Source organism: Argopecten irradians, chromosome 13 (genome assembly GCF_041381155.1).
Source record: "Argopecten irradians isolate NY chromosome 13, Ai_NY, whole genome shotgun sequence".
NCBI lineage: Eukaryota > Metazoa > Mollusca > Bivalvia > Pectinida > Pectinidae > Argopecten > Argopecten irradians.
Window position 1 is genome coordinate 19,092,583 of NC_091146.1, and position 26,729 is coordinate 19,119,311.

The 26,729-nt window shown below is 36.5% G+C and overlaps 1 protein-coding gene across 2 annotated transcripts; it reads left to right on the forward strand.

Moving 5' to 3' along the window:
- Positions 1–26,244, forward strand: LOC138306076 (uncharacterized). Of its 2 annotated transcripts, none has more exons than XM_069246428.1 (11): positions 1–68; positions 3,576–3,666; positions 10,580–10,659; positions 11,065–11,136; positions 12,934–13,063; positions 14,649–14,812; positions 16,387–16,455; positions 16,870–16,969; positions 18,599–18,720; positions 19,725–19,875; positions 26,152–26,244. In XM_069246428.1, exons 2-11 carry the CDS (start codon positions 3,576–3,578, stop codon positions 26,163–26,165), a joined length of 993 nt encoding a protein of 330 aa, XP_069102529.1. In that variant the 5' UTR covers positions 1–68; the 3' UTR covers positions 26,166–26,244. The 2 variants fall into 2 exon arrangements, with proteins under 2 accessions (XP_069102529.1, XP_069102527.1); XM_069246426.1 differs by lacking the exon at positions 26,152–26,244 and adding an exon at positions 22,446–22,538.
- The last annotated feature ends 485 nt before the right edge of the window (positions 26,245–26,729 follow it).

Here is a 26,729-nt window from a genome sequence, read left to right on the forward strand (position 1 = left end):
CATGCAGATAGTTCCTATCTCTGATGTAGGACATCAATAGGCAAATTACAACGACACACCTGTCGAAGGTAAGTTATATCTTATTAATGAAATTATTAGTCACAGTAATAAAATACCGACATAGACTAATGTAATTATTAGTTACAGTAATAAAATACAGACATTTAAAAGTCATGTTGCATGCTTATTAGCTATAGTTTTACTTAGATGATCTAAATATGACCGACTTATTCTCCTTAACAAATTTTTAGTTTTGTATGGTTGCACAATTTTCCTTTACCCAATGACTCCATCCCTTCCGAGCACACTGATAACTATACTAAATATAAGCAGTATTGCCAAATTACGTATGTGTTATAAACATGCTGACGAAGTTAAGTAGAAAAGAAACCGGCATGTTTGTGTATATCTATATACCATCCATTTGCTCAATACAGCCCTTTGGAATTTACGTTTGAAAAACTTGTGTCTCTAGCCGCCATGTTCGTATGTGTGTAGTACATTTGTTTTCTCGGCGTTGATTAGTCAATTAATTATCGACAGCCAATCAACGTCGAGAAAACAAATGTACTACACACAAACTAACATGGCGGCTAAGACACAATTTTTTCAATCGGAAATTTAAAAGGGCTACATTAGGCAAATGGATGGTATATAGATATACACAAATACCGATAAGTTTCTTTTCTACCTAACCTTCAGTCTACTGGCGCTAAAGTGTTGACATGCAGTGGTTTTTGAGCTACACACTAGAGCCCTGTCGTGTTTATCGGAGGACACCACAGTGTCCGACCAGTTGAAATCTGTTTTCCGATGTTTCTGGATACCTAGTGACATTCATACGACACAATATATAGTGTATCATATACCAAATTAAAGATAAATTAACTGGCTGTCGATTGAGAGTATTTCCATTGTCACATCTTATACAGTTTGTTAAAAAACATACTTTTCCTGAAATTGGGGTGTTAATAAAATATTGTTTAAACTAACTAATGTAAAATAGTCTTAGTATTAATAGACACAATAAGTAACTGTAAAATGGGCATATTATCAAAATGTAGTCATGTATTTATGTACATGATCATAGTATTGAAATATAGAGATAGTGTGATGTAAAATGGACGTTGTATCAAAATACATGTATGGATTAATGTAGAATGATCAAAGCATCAACATACCCGTACAAAAAAGGATTGATGTAGAATGGTCATAATAGTAATATAAAGACATAATTGGTAAAGTATCAAAATACAAAAATGGATTAATGTTGAATGGACATATTATTAAAACACATATATGGATATTATCCTTACCTTATCACCCAAATGTGTTATGTGCTTTAGTCCCTAATCGGTATCTATGTTCAAGTCGTTCAAATCAGTTTTATTGCCAGCGTAATAGAATTAATGCGAGAAAAATGCATTTTTTTATTTTGGATGCAATCCTACTTTGATTGTCTTAATTATTCAACTGACTGTGTTATACAATGATTTTGTTTCCTTCTTGTACCACTTAAACCCGTTTGTAGACGATTTTACATATTTAACTATAAGATACTATTGACTTTTTATCTACTAGCCTGTGACATTTTCCAGTCATGTTACAATATATATTGTATATTTATAATTATGTGAGTAGACCGCATTGTCTGTCGAATTTGACGGTGCAAACTTAAAAATACAGATATGGATTAACGTAACAATGGCTACAATATTAAAATATAAGTATGGAGTATTTTGCAAAATAGTAATTATAATAATTATGTCATTAATTAAAGCTCGTGATAAGCTATGAGCAGATTCAGCCTGATTATAAAACTGAACAAGCAACAGATACAGCAAGACAGCTATCTCATTCAAGAGAGAAAATAATATTTCTTTACTATATCCATCGAAAGCTTATCTCAAGTGAGCTTCCTTTTTTCATACGACAATTTCCGATCGACATCAACAGGACTAATTGTTACTCAGATAATCCATGTACATGTCTTCTCCGTATCGATCAGATGGTTAGGTCTCGGAGTTATAGACAAGCCCGGAAGTGGTGAAAGGTTCATTAGCAAATACTAAACCTTGATCACCAAGACGCTTGATGTTTACGTAATGGGGCTCTCCTAATCAATGAGACGATTATCGATCACTTACGTCATTTTATGTAGTTTCTTTCCCAACTCCACTATTATATCGATTTATCGATATTCCGAATTTGCATATTAGTTATCTGCACTTGCGGGTAAGAATTGATTATGACGTCATGTGTTTAAGAGCGTAACGTCATACGTTAAATACGCACACAAAATAATGACGTAACAATTGATACCTACCCGCAAGGTGGCTAACTCTGTAATATGCAAAGACGGAATATCCGAAATGAAGGTCAATTATTAAGGAGACGCAATGATGCGATACCAAACCAAAAAGAAAACAAATAAATCTTTATGTAGCGTTAACGAGATAAAACTGCACTAAATTAGATGGATAAAGAAGTCTCAATGGTTAATATTTTTGTTGTAATGTATGATATATATTATCTTTTATCTTACTCATAGGCGAAGCCCTCGGTATATTTGTCCTCTATCCGTTCCTACGTTATAATAGTGTGTGATTTAGTTCAAATGGACAGCAAGCTTCCCCGATTTATCAAGTACCACTTATTCAGTTTAATAGGTGGTTCCAGATTACAACAGTCGTTACGTAAGACGCGTGTTCAGTGAGCTTTTGTTGTTTGGTATTTTAAGACCTTCAGTCTTATTACACCCTTGTTTTGTCTACGGTGTTGGTTATGGCACAGTGAAAAAGGTCATAGTTCACTAACGTGATCTTTTGTAATGGAAATCTATAATTACCAGAGCCGCATCTACCTCTCACCCACATTGTAAAGTGACCTGCAGGTAGAGCGTTAGAAGTGTAATTGCTGTGCTGCACCTGCTTCCATTAAATGATCGTAAAAGGCGACTAAGTGGTGAATATCATGTTTAAAGGTTGCCAATGTTTGCTATGCTGTTTAGGTGACAGTAAACGTTTTGACGACTAGCAGACAACTAGTAGTGATTGTATTTTGGATGCCAAACTGACGAAAAGACTAAGTGTGGTTTGGTCCATGTTTGGCCCCTAAATCTGTCAAATCATATTATTATATTACATTATTATATAATGTTATTAAGTGATTGATATGCTAAATTCCAAATAACTAATACACCATTGATATAATGACTATGCTCGTTGTGTATCATGGCAGTTAAAGTTGCTATGGTAGCCATCCTAGACATGCACAAATTATGAAAATAATTTGTCAGGTTTGACCTGTTCACTACTTTTGTCATCTAGGCAACATTGAGCGCTTTGGCACACTTTACATTTCTCATAAATATGAAATACCTACATTTGAAGTTGGTTAAATATTGAGCTCTAAACGGTTTTTTCAGAACAACACAATAGGTTTGCAATAATCAGGTTTATCAATAATAATGTATCCTACCATCCATCTATCCATCCATCCCAACCACCCGTCCATCATATGTCCGTCCATTCTTTCATTTATTTATTTCTTTTATCTGTTTGTCATTGTTGTAGATGCAGATATCCGCGGCGTCCTTACAGTGGGGAGAACCTGTGACGTCACTATTACTGCTGTCTGTAATCACGTGGACACTAAGTACCGCTAGTAAGTCAGCTCATACACATTTTAGTCAGTTATTGTAGAATGGATGTCAGCTTATACACCGTATAGTCGGTTATTGTCGTGAGGAAGTCAGCTCATACACATTTTAGTCGGTTATTGTAGAATGGATGTCAGCTCATACATACACCGTATAGTCGGTTATTGTCGTGATGATGTCAGCTCATACACCGTATAGTCAGTTATTGTCGTGAGGATGTCAGCTCATACACCGTATAGTCGGTTATTGTCGTGAGGATGTCAGCTCATACACCGTATAGTCGGTTATTGTCGTGAGGATGTCAGCTCATACACCGTATAGTCAGTTATTGTCGTGAGGATGTCAGCTCATACACCGTATAGTCGGTTATTGTCGTGATGATGTCAGCTCATACACCGTATAGTCGGTTATTGTCGTGAGGATGTCAGCTCATACACCGTATAGTCGGTTATTGTCGTGAGGATGTCAGCTCATACACCGTATAGTCGGTTATTGTCGTGAGGATGTCAGCTCATACACCGTATAGTCGTTATTGTCGTGAGGATGTCAGCTCATACACCGTATAGTCGGTTATTGTCGTGAGGATGTCAGCTCATACACCGTATAGTCGGTTATTGTCGTGAGGATGTCAGCTCATACACCGTATAGTCAGTTATTGTCGTGAGGATGTCAGCTCATACACCGTATAGTCAGTTATTGTCGTGAGGATGTCAGCTCATACACCGTATAGTCGTTATTGTCGTGAGGATGTCAGCTCATACACCGTATAGTCGGTTATTGTCGTGAGGATGTCAGCTCATACACCGTATAGTCGGTTATTGTCGTGAGGATGTCAGCTCATACACCGTATAGTCGGTTATTGTCGTGAGGAAGTCAGCTCATACACCGTATAGTCAGTTATTGTTCGTGGGATGTCAGCTCATACACCGTATAGTCAGTTATTGTCGTGAGGATGTCAGCTCATACACCGTATAGTCAGTTATTGTCGTGAGGATGTCAGCTCATACACCGTATAGTCAGTTATTGTCGTGAGGATGTCAGCTCATACACCGTATAGTCAGTTATTGTCGTGAGGATGTCAGCTCATACACCGTATAGTCAGTTATTGTCGTGAGGATGTCAGCTCATACACCGTATAGTCGTTATTGTCGTGAGGATGTCAGCTCATACACCGTATAGTCAGTTATTGTCGTGAGGATGTCAGCTCATACACCGTATAGTCAGTTATTGTCGTGAGGATGTCAGCTCATACACCGTATAGTCAGTTATTGTCGTGAGGATGTCAGCTCATACACCGTATAGTCGGTTATTGTCGTGAGGATGTCAGCTCATACACCGTATAGTCAGTTATTGTCGTGAGGATGTCAGCTCATACACCGTATAGTCAGTTATTGTCGTGAGGATGTCAGCTCATACACCGTATAGTCGTTATTGTCGTGAGGATGTCAGCTCATACACCGTATAGTCGGTTATTGTCGTGAGGATGTCAGCTCATACACCGTATAGTCGTTATTGTCGTGAGGATGTCAGCTCATACACCGTATAGTCGGTTATTGTCGTGAGGATGTCAGCTCATACACCGTATAGTCGTTATTGTCGTGAGGATGTCAGCTCATACACCGTATAGTCGTTATTGTCGTGAGGATGTCAGCTCATACACCGTATAGTCGGTTATTGTCGTGAGGATGTCAGCTCATACACCGTATAGTCGGTTATTGTCGTGAGGATGTCAGCTCATACACCGTATAGTCGGTTATTGTCGTGAGGATGTCAGCTCATACACCGTATAGTCAGTTATTGTCGTGAGGATGTCAGCTCATACACCGTATAGTCGTTATTGTCGTGAGGATGTCAGCTCATACACCGTATAGTCGTTATTGTCGTGAGGATGTCAGCTCATACACCGTATAGTCGGTTATTGTCGTGAGGATGTCAGCTCATACACCGTATAGTCGGTTATTGTCGTGAGGATGTCAGCTCATACACCGTATAGTCGGTTATTGTCGTGAGGATGTCAGCTCATACACCGTATAGTCAGTTATTGTCGTGAGGATGTCAGCTCATACACCGTATAGTCAGTTATTGTCGTGAGGATGTCAGCTCATACACCGTATAGTCGGTTATTGTCGTGAGGATGTCAGCTCATACACCGTATAGTCAGTTATTGTCGTGAGGATGTCAGCTCATACACCGTATAGTCCGTTATTGTCGTGAGGATGTCAGCTCATACACCGTATAGTCGGTTATTGTCGTGAGGATGTCAGCTCATACACCGTATAGTCAGTTATTGTCGTGAGGATGTCAGCTCATACACCGTATAGTCAGTTATTGTCGTGAGGATGTCAGCTCATACACCGTATAGTCAGTTATTGTCGTGATGATGTCAGCTCATACACCGTATAGTCAGTTATTGTCGTGATGATGTCAGCTCATACACCGTATAGTCAGTTATTGTCGTGAGGATGTCAGCTCATACACCGTATAGTCAGTTATTGTCGTGAGGATGTCAGCTCATACACCGTATAGTCAGTTATTGTCGTGAGGATGTCAGCTCATACACCGTATAGTCAGTTATTGTCGTGAGGATGTCAGCTCATACACCGTATAGTCAGTTATTGTCGTGAGGATGTCAGCTCATACACCGTATAGTCGGTTATTGTCGTGAGGATGTCAGCTCATACACCGTATAGTCAGTTATTGTCGTGAGGATGTCAGCTCATACACCGTATAGTCGGTTATTGTCGTGAGGATGTCAGCTCATACACCGTATAGTCGGTTATTGTCGTGAGGATGTCAGCTCATACACCGTATAGTCGGTTATTGTCGTGAGGATGTCAGCTCATACACCGTATAGTCAGTTATTGTCGTGAGGATGTCAGCTCATACACCGTATAGTCGGTTATTGTCGTGAGGATGTCAGCTCATACACCGTATAGTCAGTTATTGTCGTGAGGATGTCAGCTCATACACCGTATAGTCAGTTATTGTCGTGAGGATGTCAGCTCATACACCGTATAGTCAGTTATTGTCGTGAGGATGTCAGCTCATACACCGTATAGTCGGTTATTGTCGTGAGGATGTCAGCTCATACACCGTATAGTCGGTTATTGTCGTGATGATGTCAGCTCATACACCGTATAGTCAGGTTATTGTCGTGAGGATGTCAGCTCATACACCGTATAGTCGGTTATTGTCGTGATGATGTCAGCTCATACACCGTATAGTCAGGTTATTGTCGTGAGGATGTCAGCTCATACACCGTATAGTCAGTTATTGTCGTGAGGATGTCAGCTCATACACCGTATAGTATAGTAGTTATTGTCGTGAGGATGTCAGCTCATACACCGTATAGTCGGTTATTGTCGTGAGGATGTCAGCTCATACACCGTATAGTGGTTATTGTCGTGAGGATGTCAGCTCATACACCGTATAGTCGGTTATTGTCGTGAGGATGTCAGCTCATACACCGTATAGTCGGTTATTGTCGTGAGGATGTCAGCTCATACACCGTATAGTCGGTTATTGTCGTGAGGATGTCAGCTCATACACCGTATAGTCGGTTATTGTCGTGAGGATGTCAGCTCATACACCGTATAGTCGTTATTGTCGGGGATGTCAGCTCATACACCGTATAGTCGGTTATTGTCGTGGGGATGTCAGCTCATACACCGTATAGTCGGTTATTGTCGTGGGATGTCAGCTCATACACCGTATAGTCGGTTATTGTCGTGGGGATGTCAGCTCATACACCGTATAGTCGGTTATTGTCGTGAGGATGTCAGCTCATACACCGTATAGTCGGTTATTGTCGTGAGGATGTCAGCTCATACACCGTATAGTCGGTTATTGTCGTGAGGATGTCAGCTCATACACCGTATAGTCGGTTATTGTCGTGAGGATGTCAGCTCATACACCGTATAGTCGGTTATTGTCGTGGGGATGTCAGCTCATACACCGTATAGTCGGTTATTGTCGTGAGGATGTCAGCTCATACACCGTATAGTCGGTTATTGTCGTGAGGATGTCAGCTCATACACCGTATAGTCGGTTATTGTCGTGAGGATGTCAGCTCATACACCGTATAGTCGGTTATTGTCGTGAGGATGTCAGCTCATACACCGTATAGTCGGTTATTGTCGTGAGGATGTCAGCTCATACACCGTATAGTCGGTTATTGTCGTGAGGATGTCAGCTCATACACCGTATAGTCGGTTATTGTCGTGAGGATGTAAGCTCATACACCGTATAGTCAGGTTATTGTCGTGAGGATGTCAGCTCATACACCGTATAGTCAGTTATTGTCGTGAGGATGTCAGCTCATACACCGTATAGTCGGTTATTGTCGTGAGGATGTCAGCTCATACACCGTATAGTCGGTTATTGTCGTGAGGAAGTCAGCTCATACATCGTATAGTCGGTTATTGTCGTGGGGATGTCAGCTCATACACCGTATAGTCGGTTATTGTCGTGAGGATGTCAGCTCATACACCGTATAGTCAGTTATTGTCGTGAGGATGTCAGCTCATACACCGTATAGTCAGTTATTGTCGTGAGGATGTCAGCTCATACACCGTATAGTAGTTATTGTCGTGAGGATGTCAGCTCATACACCGTATAGTCGGTTATTGTCGTGAGGATGTCAGCTCATACACCGTATAGTCGGTTATTGTCGTGGGATGTCAGCTCATACACCGTATAGTCAGTTATTGTCGTGAGGATGTCAGCTCATACACCGTATAGTCAGGTTATTGTCGTGAGGATGTCAGCTCATACACCGTATAGTCGGTTATTGTCGTGAGGATGTCAGCTCATACACCGTATAGTCGGTTATTGTCGTGAGGATGTCAGCTCATACACCGTATAGTCGGTTATTGTCGTGAGGATGTCAGCTCATACACCGTATAGTCGGTTATTGTCGTGAGGATGTCAGCTCATACACCGTATAGTCAGGTTATTGTCGTGAGGATGTCAGCTCATACACCGTATAGTCGGTTATTGTCGTGAGGATGTCAGCTCATACACCGTATAGTCGGTTATTGTCGTGAGGATGTCAGCTCATACACCGTATAGTCAGTTATTGTCGTGAGGATGTCAGCTCATACACCGTATAGTCAGTTATTGTCGTGAGGATGTCAGCTCATACACCGTATAGTCGGTTATTGTCGTGAGGATGTCAGCTCATACACCGTATAGTCGGTTATTGTCGTGAGGATGTCAGCTCATACACCGTATAGTCAGTTATTGTCGTGAGGATGTCAGCTCATACACCGTAGGGTCGGTTATTGTCGTGAGGATGTCAGCTCATACACCGTATAGTCAGTTATTGTCGTGAGGATGTCAGCTCATACACCGTATAGTCGGTTATTGTCGTGAGGATGTCAGCTCATACACCGTATAGTCGGTTATTGTTGTCGTGAGGATGTCAGCTCATACACCGTATAGTCGGTTATTGTCGTGAGGATGTCAGCTCATACACCGTATAGTCAGTTATTGTCGTGAGGATGTCAGCTCATACACCGTATAGTCGGTTATTGTCGTGGGGATGTCAGCTCATACACCGTATAGTCGGTTATTGTCGTGAGGATGTCAGCTCATACACCGTATAGTCGGTTATTGTCGTGAGGATGTCAGCTCATACACCGTATAGTCGGTTATTGTCGTGAGGATGTCAGCTCATACACCGTATAGTCAGTTATTGTCGTGAGGATGTCAGCTCATACACCGTATAGTCAGTTATTGTCGTGAGGATGTCAGCTCATACACCGTATAGTCGGTTATTGTCGTGAGGATGTCAGCTCATACACCGTATAGTCGGTTATTGTCGTGAGGATGTCAGCTCATACACCGTATAGTCAGTTATTGTCGTGAGGATGTCAGCTCATACACCGTATAGTCGGTTATTGTCGTGAGGATGTCAGCTCATACACCGTATAGTCAGTTATTGTCGTGAGGAAGTCAGCTCATACACCGTATAGTCGGTTATTGTCGTGAGGATGTCAGCTCATACACCGTATAGTCAGTTATTGTCGTGAGGATGTCAGCTCATACACCGTATAGTCAGTTATTGTCGTGAGGATGTCAGCTCATACACCGTATAGTCAGTTATTGTCGTGAGGATGTCAGCTCATACACCGTATAGTCCGTTATTGTCGTGAGGATGTCAGCTCATACACCGTATAGTCGGTTATTGTAGCGAGGAAGTCAGCTCATACACCGTATAGTCAGTTATTGTCGTGATGATGTCAGCTCATACACCGTATAGTCCGTTATTGTCGTGAGGATGTCAGCTCATACACCGTATAGTCGGTTATTGTCGTGATGATGTCGGCTCATACACCGTATAGTCAGGTTATTGTCGTGAGGAAGTCAGCTCATACACCGTATAGTCAGTTATTGTCGTGAGGATGTCAGCTCACTACCGTGTAGTCGGTTATTGTCGCGATTTCGTGGACCACCATCTTCGTCGCGAAATGTTGATCAGTGAAATAAAAAGAACGCATGAATTATATATATGATACACTTCAAGCTTAATCTCGAAATTTTGATTCACTAAAACGTCAAGGTCTCTTTTGTGACGTCACGATAATGTCGTGTTTTCGGGCTATTCTCGGATGTTGTTTTTTTTATGGTAATATGAAACAAAGAATTGGCCAAAAAGAAAGCCAGATTTGTTATTAAAAGAAAGGAAAAAATAAGTATACCTTTGTGAGAATCTTCTACGCAAAATTTATTTCATAACCTGATGGGAAAAAACCAATAGTGACGTAAATGCTTATAATGTATCACATTACAAATGAATTTCTGGTGAAGGAAGTGAGCAGGATTAATATCGAGCTTTTCGACAATAAGCTGAAAGTTGAGAAGGCAAATACTGTTAATTATCCTAAAATCGAATGTAACTGATATGTTGTTTTGAAGGCGGCCCTATTTGTTTGTCATGCCAGGACATCAGTGCCACCAGTAACTGTAGCAACATCACTGTCTGTAAGGATGGCGAGGTAGGTACCATGGCAACGACAAATGTGACGTCATCAGGAGGTAAAGTTTCCATTGCAATAACTTCATAACCCACACTCGCAGTTATTTCGAATACTTTGATGTAACTATAGCCAGTAACACATTGATAAAGTGACATAATAATGATGTATTTTTACTGTGCTTAAGAACGTCTCTCCAGCACGTCATTATTGTAATGATCTTAGAAAGCGAGCGAAAGTCGGTCATTAAGAATAATTGGGATTGTAATGACGTGTTTTATACGGATGGTACCTAAGGAATCGAGAACGCCAGTACTATCCATTATAAAACATGTCGAATTGTGTTTTTAATAAACTGAATGAAAGTCATTCTGGTTCTCATCCAAGCATACAAATGGTAATGAACGGCTACTTTTGTTTATTTAGGGATGTTACGCAAGAGAAGTTTTACAGACCACGGGGTCAGCAGTGCTAGAACGAGGCTGCCTCTCCAACCAAGTTAGTACATTGTTTGATCGTCTTTTTCATCAGTTCGGAAAAATTCGGAAACATTGCTCAATTTGGAAATACATATTGCTCTTTACTGAGTTCAGAAACGCGCTTCCAAATGCAGTAACGTATCCGAATTAAGAGTTTTTTCCTGATAGAGTGCATGTTCATCGACTCATGATCTTCTTAAAACGACAATAGAACGACACAATAATCCGGATTCTATAAACTGTCAGTTCATTATCTTCATCTACTACCGGCTATACAAACTCGCTTTATTACTTCAGGTTTAAGACTGCTAATCTTGATTCGTCCGGCTCTATACAAACTCTACACTGTATTACCTGCCTCAGTACCAATTCTTTCCGCTAAGCTGCGTCCATAAATACTAAGAAAGTCACGGCCACCATCTTGGTCAAGATTCTGACCAAAGGTATTCTGATTAGTCAATTCAATCAACAAATTGTTGGGTTCATTAAGACCAAGGATTCACTTCTGTATATAATGGCAGCGAGGTGGAAATGAAGTTTTGATATTGTTTAGGAAGCATTTAGCAATGAAAAGGTATTTGAAATAGTTTTAGAGTGTTACAATTTAAACTCAACGACCAGATATTTACTCACGATTGAAATCTGATGTTCTATACAAGTACCGGAAAACCCCCGACCGTCTGCTTCAAAAGACAATTTCGCATTTCAAAATCCAATACACAACTAGTTGTATGTTAGGTTGTTTTCCGTTAATACATAATTAATAAGAGCGAAGCTCCCTGCGTGGCCGAAGGCCGCGTATAGCGAAGCTCTACTAACCATAAAACGTGTGTGAGCATATAGATTCCAATACATACCAATACTCCGTTGACTTTCAAATCGTGTCCCGCGGGAAAAGTCTCGCGCCTCCATGTAGGCAGCCATGTTTTAATTCTCGTTATCAGCACGAAGATATTTGAAATTTTCTGTACTAGACGAAATGTGTCATCGGGATACGCTTTAAAATTAATGTAAGTAGTTTTAATTTACACATATACAAGAACAACAATAAGTGTACTGGTCCAATATATACTGTGTATGTTCTCAAGCGCACGGCATGGTCACCAGTGACGTCACAAAACCTACGCCGATGATGACGGCACAGATCCGCGCGTATTTTTGATAACATGGCATATTGCCAAGTTTTCTATGCAGCTGATAAAAACAAGATTGAAGTATATTGCACTATTTCATTTGGATTATTTCTAATTCTTTCTAACTATTGATATTATGTGCATGTCAATGAAAAATATTTTATTGTTAATCTCGTAGAAAAATGTAGACAATGTAAAGTTATGATGTTATCATCTTTTACATGTAGCTGCGCTCTTCTGAGGCTTTACCTTAAATCCATATTATTGTTTAAAATTTACCATAGTATAACAGACTAGAGGTCAGCCATTCCTAAAAATAGATGTCATTATTTTTACCGCAAAAATATGCAGACGCCATTTTGAAAAGGAATATCCCCTGAACGCTATAAATATTAGCCAATCAAATTGACAAGATCGATAACCCAGACCTGTAGTTGTATTTTCGGAGCGAAGCCTAGCAAAAAGTAGAAAAAAAACTATGGCAGGCAATCCAGTCTATACAAACTCGCGTTATTACTTCCGGTCGGTTTGAGATTAGTAACCCTGGTTCTTCCGGCTATAAAAAACTCGCGTTATTACTTCCGGTTTAAAATTGGTAATCCTGGTTCGTCCAGTTATACAAACTCACGTTATTACTTCCTGTTTAAGATAAGTTATCCTGGTTCGTTTTCCTTCTTTCCCAGCTCTGTAGTATTCTTGAGAGTACAGCTGTTGGGGTTGGCCGACGTGACAACATGCGCGATAAACGTGACGTCACATCCTGTTACAGGTGTTGTGAAAAGGACTTGTGTAATGCGCATATTTGTGACGTAGGTAAGTGACATTGTATACCTAGTACAGATACAAGGTAACCATAGTAACGTGTATTTTAATTGATGCCATTTTAATAAAATGTTAACGTGTATTTTAATTGATGCCATTTTAATAAAATGTTAATAGAGAGCGCAGCGAACGGACCAAAGGCCCGTTTGCGAAGCGAACTCTTGTGATAGAGAGCGCAGCGAACGGGCCGGCCCGTTCGCGAAGCGAACTATTGTGATAGAGGTGTCTCGGTAACGTTATTCTATGTAAATCATCCAATATCAAGTCACACTCTCGTGTGATTTCAAAATCAAAGCCTATCTGAGAACGCAGCAGTTAAGCCATTCTTTCGGGTTTTTTTTTAATGTATAACTAAATAGAAATATAGGATTTCCATCAGTCTTATCGATATTGACATGTGTTTTGTTTTTATAGCTTATTGGGTGCGCTGAATAACTGTACAGTTAGAAACCATTTATAGAATTATCAATTATCAGAATCATAGCTTTGCTGAATTACTTTGCTGAGTTTATAACAAGAAAAACAATATTGAACATAGAATACTTCCACTTTCACTTTCTGCAAAAATACGTGACTGCGGCTACAAATCATATCTCAACGTCATTCTCCGTTGCCAGGCGGAAAATTCCGAAGCAACTGCTCACGTAAAACGGCTTTTAAGATAAGACTCAGGACAAAATGTAATTGTTAGATTCAGGTAAGAATAAATTGAAAGGTTTATCTTTCACTAATGTTTTCATTTTGAATTTTTCCAAGCGTTACTTGTTTGTAATCACGCGAGAGTGTGATTTTGTAATTACGCGAGAGTGTGACTTTGTGACTGCGTGATTACAAACAAGTAACGCTTGCAAAAATTCAAAATGGAAACATTAGTGAAAGATAAACCTTCCAATTTATTCCTTCCAATTTATTCTTACCTGAATCTAACAATTACATTTTGTCATGAATTTTAACTTAAAAGCCGTTATACGTAAGTAGTTGCTTCGGAATTTTCCGACTGGCAACGAAGAATGACGTTGAGATATAATATTTGTAGCCGCAGTCACGTATATTTGCAGAAAGTGAAAGTAGAAGTATCCTATGTTCAATATTGTTTTTCTTGTTATAAACTAAAATGCCAGTAATTCAGCAAAGCTATGATTTTATTAATTAATAATTCTATAAATGGTTTCTATCAGTACAGTTAGTCAGCGCACACGATAAGCAATTAGAACAAAACACATGTCAATATCGATAAGACTGATGGGCCAGGGGAGATAACTCTTTAGAAACCCGTTGGAAATCCTTTATTTACCTGGCATATTTCTATTTAGTAACAGTTTAAAAAAACAACAAACAAACGAATGGATTAACTGCTGCCCTCTCAGAAAGGTTTTGCCTAAAATTATATTAGTTTACTACAATATGAGGCTTCTAAGTTTTAGTCCAATGTGGTGTGTATAACAAACAGCTCCTTTAGGACTTTCGCCTTAGGTTAAAGGTCACAAAAACTACCTTAAACCGCGGTCATTTCTTTCTTGACAATGCTACATAATTACAATGATTTGTGTATTCTTGTTTTACTTAACACTGAAAGCTTTACCGACAAGTCCTATAAGTCCGCCATCGACAACGCCCAGCAACTCTCTCGCTACTGCACTACTTCCGGTATATTCCGGTACACCGGTCACATGTTTTACCTGTACCGACACCACATCTATCGCCACCTGTACTGCGACTACGACATGCACAGCAGGGCAGGTATACTACTTCCGATTAAATTTAATGTCGACAAAATAATGATAAGACCCTTCCACATTCGGATGGGAAAGATTTGGATATTCCTCTCAAGTTAGTTTTTTTATCTTATTAGTCGAAACTCTGACGAGGCTCTGCAGATCATCATCCATCGGATACTTTAGCATTTGCTATTCCGAATTTGCATATTACAGAGTTATCTGCACTTGCGGGTAGGTATTGATTATGACGTCATGTGTTTGCGAGCGTAACGTCATAAGTTTCGGAGAAAACGACGTGAATTGCGCTCACAAAATGACGTAACAATCGATACCTACCCGCAAGGAAGGTAACTCTGTAATATGCAAAAACGGAATAAGAGCTCTGACATGTCCATTATCTGTTATTAACACTGAACTAAGCTTACTGACCAAGATTTCTACAGCCTGTTGTAGATCAATAGTCCGGTCAATCTAGGGTTTTTCTTCAAACTAAGTGCAATAGAATTGAACTTTTGTTTTTATAAAGATTAAAGAATATAAAAAGAAATGTTAATTGGACCAAGTTTAAACTTCTATAGCTTTCCTCTGCAACAGAAGATAAAAGAAATCAATGGTTTTTCAAGATCATGTTATGCAAAATACATAGTTCCAAAATTTATTTTCACCCTTTAAAGTATAAGATCATTCAAAGTTGACTTGTTGATCTCATTATGACCGATTGCACGAGCTATGAATTTAGACATGTTACAATGTATATCTACACATGTAGGTTATTCTTGAGAAAAAATGACACTGGATTTAAGAAATCTACTAGTAATGATTTAATTCAGGTCTGGTCGGGTCTATTTGGTGATAGTTTGTACAAATTTCAAAAAATGGTTGCCATCCAGTCTTTCCTGGAAGTCAATGGTAGCCCAGTATAGTAACATTCCCTAAATAAAATCCCTGGATCGCAGCTCTACAGAAGTCATCAGCCTGGTCCATATTACAGAACGTCCTCTAGATGGCGAGTCGACAGTGATTGACCAAATCACTTCCCGTCTGTGGATAGCTTCCAGCTCATGTCTTATCGTCTCCACCACAGCCAGCTGGACGACTTCTCTGCTGTTCAGACAGTCGGTTCACTGCTGCTTTCCTGTCTCTACCCTATACACCTAGTGCTGCAAACATTATGCATGTAGAATGTGCAGGAAATCCTCTGCATCCGATCTCCACTGGAAAGACCTGCCCTAGGGCCCTATATTCATACTTCCCCTTAGTTTTTATGTGACGTCACGATTTTGTTTAGAGATTGAGATACATAGAGGTTACACAACGATTGGCTGTTGGATATGGAATTTATTCCACACGAGTGAGTTATTTTTTAAAAGTTACAAAAGACACGAGCTTTAGCGAGTGTCTTTTGTAACTTTTAAAAAATAACTTACAAGGTTTATTTTGGTACTCGTCATCTCGGCTTTCCTAAGTCTCGCACCAAAATAAACCTTGTATTGTAATATACTAACCATGCATTCTCTATTTACGGACGTCACGATTCTGTTTAGAGATTGAGATAAAGTTTTTATATGACGTCACGATTCTGTATTACTGTTACAGCAATGTTACCTAACACGAGCGTCTCTGGGAGGAAGTACACACTTCTCTATGGGATGCGAGGACAGTCACGTATGTATGACACAGTAACCATGGTAACCTGTAAACCACAGTAACCATGGTAACCTCTACACCAATAGGTGTCCCTCGAGTCGTGTACATATATCTCATATTGAATTATTCATGAATATCAATGTAACCCATCAATGTGTTATATATCAAAACATTGTGATCACCATATTTTCTGAGTTTTTACACCATAGTATTAACTCTAATGGGCTACGCCAATCGACATAAAATGTTTCGTTAGTTGTGTTAGGTAATCTCATATATAAATTGTTAATTCAGGACGTATTTCATGATATCATATTGCGCCACTACAACATCTGCGCACACAACATGATACACAAATGCAGCTGATATTCCCACTTGATTTCCACGCAAATCTGTCTACATGACTCCCTATAATACGTTCTCGATTTCCAGATCTGTCCACATTACTCCGCCGGTGTGCCTGTCCAATCCCCATTCTGTAAAGGATGCTGTGACACTGACAGGTGTAACGTCAAATTATGTGGTTTACACGGTGAGTACGTAGGGTTAGAGTGATAAACTTCCGGTTATAAAGTAAAGATAATGTGATACTAAAATAAGAAGGGTTAGAGAGTTGTACATTTCCGGTTATAAAGTAAAAATAATGTGATACTGAAATAAGAAGGGTTCGAGTGATATGTTTCCGGTTATAAAGTAAAGATAATGTGATACTGAAATAAGAAAGGTTTGAGTGAATCCCCTAGCTTTGATCTAATATCAGCTTTTCCACACATTCGATGTTCCCTAGTTTTGATCTTATGTAAGAATTTCCACCCTTTCGATGTTCCCTAGTTTTGATCTAATGTCACCTTTCCACCCTTTCGATGTCCCCTAGCTTTGATCTAATGTCACCTTTCCACCCTTTCGATGTCCCCTAGCTTTGATCTAATGTCACCTTTCCACCCTTTCGATGTCCCCTAGCTTTGATCTAATGTCACCTTTCCACCCTTTCGATGTCCCCTAGCTTTGATCTAATGTCACCTTTCCACCCTTTCGATGTCCCCTAGCTTTGATCTAATGTCACCTTTCCATCCTTTCGATGTCCCCTAGCTTTGATCTAATGTCACCTTTCCACCCTTTCGATGTCCCCTATCTTTGATCTAATGTCACCTTTCCACCCTTTCGATGTCCCCTATCTTTGATCTAATGTCACCTTTCCACCCTTTCGATGTCCTCTAGCTTTGATCTAATGTTCACCTTTCCACCCTTTCGATGTCCCCTAGCTTTGATCTAATGTCACCTTTCCACCCTTTCGATGTCCCCTAGCTTTGATCTAATGTCACCTTTCCACCCTTTCGATGTCCCCCAGCTTTGATCTAATGTCAGCTTTCCCACCTTTCCGATGTCCCCTAGCTTTGATCTAATGTCACCTTTCCAGCCTTTCGATGTCCCCCAGCTTTGATCTAATGTCACCTTTCCAGCCTTTCGATGTCCCCCAGCTTTGGTCTAATGGCAGCTTTCCCACCTTTCCTTTATACCCTAGCTTTGATCTAATGTCAGATGTTCAACCCTTTCGATGTCTCCTAGTCTAGGGGACTGAGAAAGGGTGTAAAAGCTGACAAAGATCAAAGCTAGTGGACGCAGAAACGTTGGGAAAGCTGACATTAAATAAAATCTATAACTACCCTGAAAATACATGAGTCGGAAGAGGCCAATAATGTTTTTAAACCGAACAGAAGACGCAGATGTATACTGTAGCTTGAGGTTAGTCTTAAGACCAGGCCAAAACGCTCAGTTATAACCTAACGTCATCCCTGCAAGTTAAACAAAAAATACAGCTTAATCATTTAATTAAAAACAATTTCGTAAAAAGTACACAAAATCAAATGACAATTTGCACAAGTAAGCTAATCATTCTGTGTAAAAGATGATATAATGATAAAATCATGTGTTTAATACAACAAATATCTTTCATAGCTTTACTAGAAAAACATCAAAAATCATCTGAATACCTTAAATGATTATTTATTTATAATGTTTTAAACAATTACATCTGCTTTAAGGGGCCTGGCACTATTTATATCGCCTAACAAATGCGTGTTTGTTGTTCCTCACAAACAAATTCAACCAGCATTATTTCTTGATGGATATTTGTTTATTCATACTCATATTTCTGTTTTAGTTTTTCCAGAACTTGTGCATAAACCAGTAAATCGGACGTTGGAAGTAGATGACGTTACAAAGCTCCAATGTGAAGCAGATCAAAATTCTAATTCCACCCTCATCTGGACGTTTGAATCACCTGTAATTACATTTGATTGGTGTTTTATTTAAACTGTCAGAGGTCTTTATAAATGTCGTCCGAAGTAATTCATAAAACAAGTTAATATTTTGATTTCTAATCAACGAATTCAGACTTCGTAATTAGGATCTGAAACAAAAATACAGAAATATCAATTTCATTGAATTTCAAATTGTATTTGTATGAACATAAGGTGAACGATTGATAAAAAACAATCGCTTTGTAAATTTTCTTGTTAAAGACTGAGGGTATTGTTCATTGTAAGTTGCAGATTCGAGTTATATAATGTAATGTTGAAACAAACAACTACCAAATGACGGTAACGTTAGGATTCCTATAATGGACACTGTTACATCATATCTGTCTCATTTGAAAAACAAATCTAGTGTGCCACAAAATATAGCATCCTTATTGCATACTTCCAACCTCTCACAAAGGACAAGTGTGTCTTGCTACCACAGGTGACTCCACAATAATCCCTCATTCATGGCCAATCAGGATTACTGGACCATGAAAGGGGCTGAATCCCCCATTCATGGCCAATCAGGATTACTGGACAATGAAAGGGGCTGAATCCCTCATTCATGGCCAATCAGGATAACTGGACCATGAAAGGGGCTGAATCCCCCATTCATGGCCAATCAGGATTACATGACCATGAAAGGGACTGGACATGTGTGCAGTCAACCACTCACATTGTTCTAATGATTAGATTAATCAATAGACCAACTAACCAATGCCGAAAAGATTTTTTGAAAATACAATGCAATAGGGAAATCATATTTATTTAAATGTACATCAATTATTATTTCAATTAATTGTTGTATGATAGCAACTTCGTGTTGTAAGTAAATGTTTAGCTCCTCATGAACCTTTATATCAACAAATGATGCCTTGGTATTATTATATATATGTTGACTTCCTATGAAAATATTCGAGCCGATTTTATCCATTGACTGTTCCCATGAACACAGATCAAAGTTTGATAAACGTTTTGTATTTACAGAGCGGCTCCACCGTTATGCCAAAGCCTGTAGCGTTCGGAAACGGTAACACAACAGCGTTCTTTATGATCACTCCTCGACATTTCGGGAAATGGACGTGCACGGCTAAAAATAGCTTCGGGATGTCCTCGGCGTCGGCCTTCATCACACATCGTAAGTATGACCCATACCGTAACCCGACTTTTTTTCGCGTGCGATTTATTTTCGCGAATTTCGCCATCAAAACTTAATTCACGAATGTTTATATCTGCGAATTAATTCCATACAAAATTCTTGCACAATAAAATCCAACGTTATTCGGATTCAATTTCAAATCCCGCGAAAATTATTTGAAACGGAAATCGTGAAATTGATCCGTGCAAGAAAGCTGGGTTACAGTATATATACACATATATTAAATATGTTCTGATTTCTCACTATTCTTATTGGCTAATACATGCTCACGTGGAGTGAGTTCGATACATACCATATCGACTCGGTGTGTCCATTTTTAGAAATATCACTTTTGTGAACTCCCTTGCCCAACCATGTGGTTGTTCAGGGTACCTTCGTATGTGCAATCGCCCTTCATTTGTAAAAGAAAGCAAATATCTAGTATAAAAATAAGGACCTGTAGGTCGGTCCATATGGTGTTATACCACCATGGTAAAATCTAAATTAATGACCGTGATAGCTCGTGGTAATAATTTAACTCTACAAGGCCGGTGTTACGCCATATGGACCTCACCAGATGCCTATAATTGATAAATATATCTACAGTGGGATTTAATTGGAAAACTAGTGCCCAATCCTAATGTAAATAGATATTAAATGTACAATGAAATATGTTTAAATCAAAATTGTAAATATGGAATATGGTGCTACATTGTAAATATGTATTACATGCTTCGACATCATGAATATGACACACATTTACATTGTAAATATGACACTCATTTACATTGTAAATATGACACTCATTTACATTGTAAATATGACATACATTTACATTGTAAGTATAACACACATTTACATTGTAAATATGACACACGTCGATATTGTAAATATGACACATTTTCATTGTAAATATGACACAACTTCACATTGTAAATATGACACAAATTCACATTGTAAATATGACACAAATTTACATTGTAAATATAACACTCGTTTACATTGTAAATATGACACACATTTACATTGTAAATATGACATACATCTACATTGTAAATATGACAAACATCTACATTGTTAATATGACACACATTTACATTGTAAATATGACACACATTTACATTGTAAATATGACATACATCTACATTGTAAATATGACATACATTTACATTCTTAATATGGCACACATCTACATTGTTAATATGACACACATTTACATTGTAATTATGACATACATTTTCCCTGTAAATATGACATGAATTTACATTGTAAATATAACAAACATTTACATTGAAAGCATAACACACTTTTACATTGTAAATATGACACACGTCGACATTGTAAATATGACACACATCTACATTGTTTATATGACACACATTTACATTGTAAATATGACACACATTTACATTGTAAATATGACATACATTTACATTGTTAATATGTCACAAATTTACATTGTAAATATGACATACATTTACAATGTAAATATGACACACTTTTTTATTGTTAATATGTCACAAATTTATATTGTAAACATAACATACATTTACATTGTTAATATGACATACATTTACATAATAATTATGACATACATCTACATTGTAAATATGACACACATCTACATTGTAAATATGACATACATTTACATTGTAAATATGTCACAAATTTACATTGTAAATATGACATACATTTACATTGTAAGTATGACACACATTTACATTGTAAATATGACATACATCTACATTGTAAATATGACACACATCTACATTGTAAACATGACATACATTTACATTGTTAATATGACATACATTTACATTGTAAATATGACACAAATTCACATTGTAAATATGACATACATTTACATTGTAAATATGACACACATTTACATTGTAAATATGTCACACATTTACATTGTTAATATGACATACATTTACATTATAATTATGACATACATCTACATTGTAAATATGACACACATCTACATTGTAAATATGACATACATTTATATTGTAAATATGACACACATTTACATTGTAAATATGTCACACATTTACATTGTAAATATGACATACATTTACATTGTAAATATGACACACATTTACATTGTAAATATGATACAAAATTTATATTGTAAATATGACACACCTTTACATTGCAAAACATGTCTCAAATTTACATTGTAAATATGACACACATTTACATTGCAAACATGTCTCAAATTTACATTGTAAATATGACACATATTTACATTGCAAACATGTCTCAAATTTACATTGTAAATATGACACACATTTACATTGTAAATATGACACACATTTACATTGTAAATATGACACACATTTACATTGTAAATATGACACACATTTACATTGTAAATATGACACACATTTACATTGTTAATATGACATACATTTACATTGTAAATATGACACACGTTTACATTGTAAGTATAAAACACATTGACATTGTAAATATGAAATACATCTACAATGTAATGTATGGGCTGGCTGGGTACATGCTTGTTATAGTTATATATTGTTGACTGATCTATACGTTTGTTTTCACAGTGTCCTCCACTTGAGTCATACTGTACTCCCTGCTACCTCATATCAAGTTTCTGTTGTTATTTGTCAAAAATGAAAATAAATGGTTAAATAATTTGATATGCGTTATTGTAACTATGTATATATATATATATAAATACGCCCTCGAATGACAAGTCATGTGTTACAAATAGCGGGCGAACGGTGATCCCTTTACTATGGGAACTTGTGATTTGTAGGTACACATACATTTTTTTGTCAATAAGTGAGTGGTACCATTAGTGTGTGTAATCATATATGTGTATAAACTGTTCAGTACATCTTAAGTAGAAGTACATTCTAAGCAAAACACACTTTTACATTGTAAATATGACATACATCTACATTGTAGTTATATGTATATGTGTAATCATGTATGTGTATAAACTGTTCAGTACATCTTTCTGTTTAGCGCTCATCAAAACGAAGTACATTCTAAGCAAAACACACTTTTTACATTGTAAATATGACATACATCTACATTGTAAGTATATGTATATGTGTAATCATGTATGTGTATAAACTGTTCAGTACATCTTTCTGTTTAGCGCTCATCAAAACGAAGTCGGACGATTGGTTTCATGTTGTCAGTTTTATACGGTATCTTCGGCGGCATGATATAGTGAGATAGCACGCAAATATATATTACACACACAAACTATTTACTAAACCTGACAATTATCTGCCGATTACGCAGATCTGCTAAGAACTACCAGTTTTATTTTAACTTCAACCAAGAACAGCAGCAAAAAATTTCCAGTTTTATTATAACTTCAACCAAGAACAGCAAAGAAATGTCAGTTTTATTATAACTTCAATCAAGAACAGCAAAGAATTGCCAGTTTTATTTTATAACTTCAACCAAGAACAGCAAAGAATTGTCAGTTTTATTATAACTTCAACCAAGAACAGCAAAGAATTGTCAGTTTTATTATAACTTCAACCAAGAACATCAAAGAATTACAGTTTTATTATAACTTCAACCAAGAACATCCAAGAATTACAGTTTTATTATAACTTCAATCAAGAACATCCAAGAATTACAGTTTTATTATAACTTCAACCAAGAACATCCAAGAATTAAAGTTTTATTATAGTTTCAACCAAGAACAGCAAAGAATTACAGTTTTATTATAATGATAACTAAATGGTGGATTTGGAAAACAGAAAATATTATTTAGTATCAAAACATTAATCATGATGAAAATTCTATATTCAGACACACCAAAAATAATTTAATCAGAGCAGCAAATATTTTGTTGAATGGATGGGACATTGGACAAATTTAGTACGATATTAGAAACTGAAGTGTGAATGTAATAGGATGAGAGAACGTAGAATGAGAAATATGTACTATGAAAGGAATATGTACAAATATAACTTATTATCGTTATGAAAATATTAGTGTGAAAATATTATTATAAAAATGATACAATTTAAATAAAAGTATTGAAGGAAAGATGAGTAAATAAGAGAATGATGACCATTAACAAGTTGTTTATTGGTAAAATGCAATCGCCCTTCATTTGTAAAAGAAAGCAAATATCTAGTATAAAAATAAGGACCTGTAGGTCGGTCCATATGGTGTTATACCACCATGGTAAAATCTAAAATAATGACCGTGATAGCTCGTTGTAATAATTTAACTCTACAAGGCCGGTATAACGTCATATGGACCTCACCAGATGCCTATAATTGATAAATATATCTACAGTGGGATTTAATTGGAAAACTAGTGCCCAATCCTAATGTAAATAGATATTAAATGTACAATGAAATATGTTTAAATCAAAATTGTAAATATGCAATATGGTGCTACATTGTACATATGTATTACATGCTTCGACATCATGAATATGACACACATTTACATTGTAAATATGACACTCATTTACATTGTAAATATGACACTCATTTACATTGTAAATATGACACACATTTACATTGTAAATATGACACACATTTACATTTTAAGTATAACACACATTTACATTGTAAGTATAACACACATTTACATTGTAAATATGACACATTTTCATTGTAAATATGACACAAATTCACATTGTAAATATGACACAAATTCACATTGAAAATATGACACAAATTTACATTGTAAATATGACACTCGTTTACATTGTAAATATGACACGCATCTACATTGTTAATATGACATACATCTACATTGTAAATTGTTAATATGACACGCATCTACATTGTAAATATGACATACATTTACATTGTAAATATGACACACATTTACATTGTAAATATGACATACATCTACATTTTTGATATGACATACATCTACATTGTTAATATGACACACATTTACATTGTAATTATGACATACATTTTTCCCTGTAAATATGACATAAATTTACATTGTAAATATGACATGCATTTACATTGTAAATATGACACACATTTACATCGTAAACATAAGAAACATTTACATTGAAAGCATAACACACTTTTACATTGTAAATATAACACACGTCGACATTGTAAATATGACACACATTTACATTGTTTATATGACACACATTTACATTGTAAATATGACATACATTTACATTGTAATATGACACAAATTTACAATGTAAATATGACACACATGTACAATGTAAATATGACACACATTTTTATTGTTAATATGTCACAAATTTACATTGTAAACATAACATACATTTACATTGTTAATATGACATACATTTACATTATAATTATGACATACATCTACATTGTAAATATGACACACATCTACATTGTAAATATGACATACATTTACATTGGAAATATGTCGCACATTTACATTGTAAACATAACATACATTTACATTGTTAATATGACATACATTTACATTATAATTACGACATACATCTACATTGTAAATATGACACACATCTACATTGTAAACATAACATACATTTACATTGTAAATATGACATACATTTACATTGTAAATATGACACACATTTACATTGTAAATATGACATACATTTACATTGTAAATATGACACACATTTACATTGTAAATATGACACACATTTACATTGTAAATATGACATACATTTACATTGTAAATATGACACACATTTACATTGTAAATATGTCACATATTTACATTGTAAATATGACATACATTTACATTGTAAATATGTCACACATTTACATTGTAAATATGACATACATTTACATTGTAAATATGACACACATTTACATTGTAAATATGATACAAATTTATATTGTAAATATGACACACATTTACATTGCAAACATGTCTCAAATTTACATTGTAAATATGACACACATTTACATTGCAAACATGTCTCAAATTTACATTGTAAATATGACACACATTTACATTGCAAACATGTCTCAAATTTACATTGTAAATATGACACACATTTACATTGCAAACATGTCTCAAATTTACATTGTAAATATGACACACATTTACATTGTAAATACGACACAAATTTACATTGTAAATATGACATACATTGTCATACATTTACATTGTTAATATGACATACATTTACATTGTAAATATGACACACGTTTACATTGTAAGTATAAAACACATTGACATTGTAAATATGAAATACATCTACAATGTAATGTGTGGGCTGGCTGGGTACATGCTTGTTATATTTATATATTGTTAATCTATACGTTTTTTTTTTCACAGTTTCCTCCACTTGAGTCATACTGTACTCCCTGCTACCTCATATCAAGTTTCTGTTGTTATTTGTCAAAAATGAAAATAAATGGTTAAATAATTTGATATGCGTTATTGTAACTATGTATATATATATATATAAATACGCCCTCGAATGACAAGTCATGTGTTACAAATAGCGGGCGAACGGTGATCCCTTTACTATGGGAACTTGTGATTTGTAGGTACACATACATTTTTTGTCAATAAAGAGTGGTACCATTAGTGTGTGTAATCATATATATGTATAAACTGTTCAGTACATCTTTCTGTTTAGCGCTCATAAAAACGAAGTACATTCTAAGCAAAACACACTTTTACATTGTAAATATGACATACATCTACATTGTAGTTATATGTATATGTGTAATCATATATGTGTATAAACTGTTCAGTACATCTTTCTGTTTAGCGCTCATAAAAACGAAGTCGGACGATTGGTTTCTTGTTGTCAGTATTCTACGGTATCTTCGGCGGCATGTTATAGTGAGATAGCACGCAATATATATTACACACAAAAACTATTTACTAAACCTGACAATTATCTG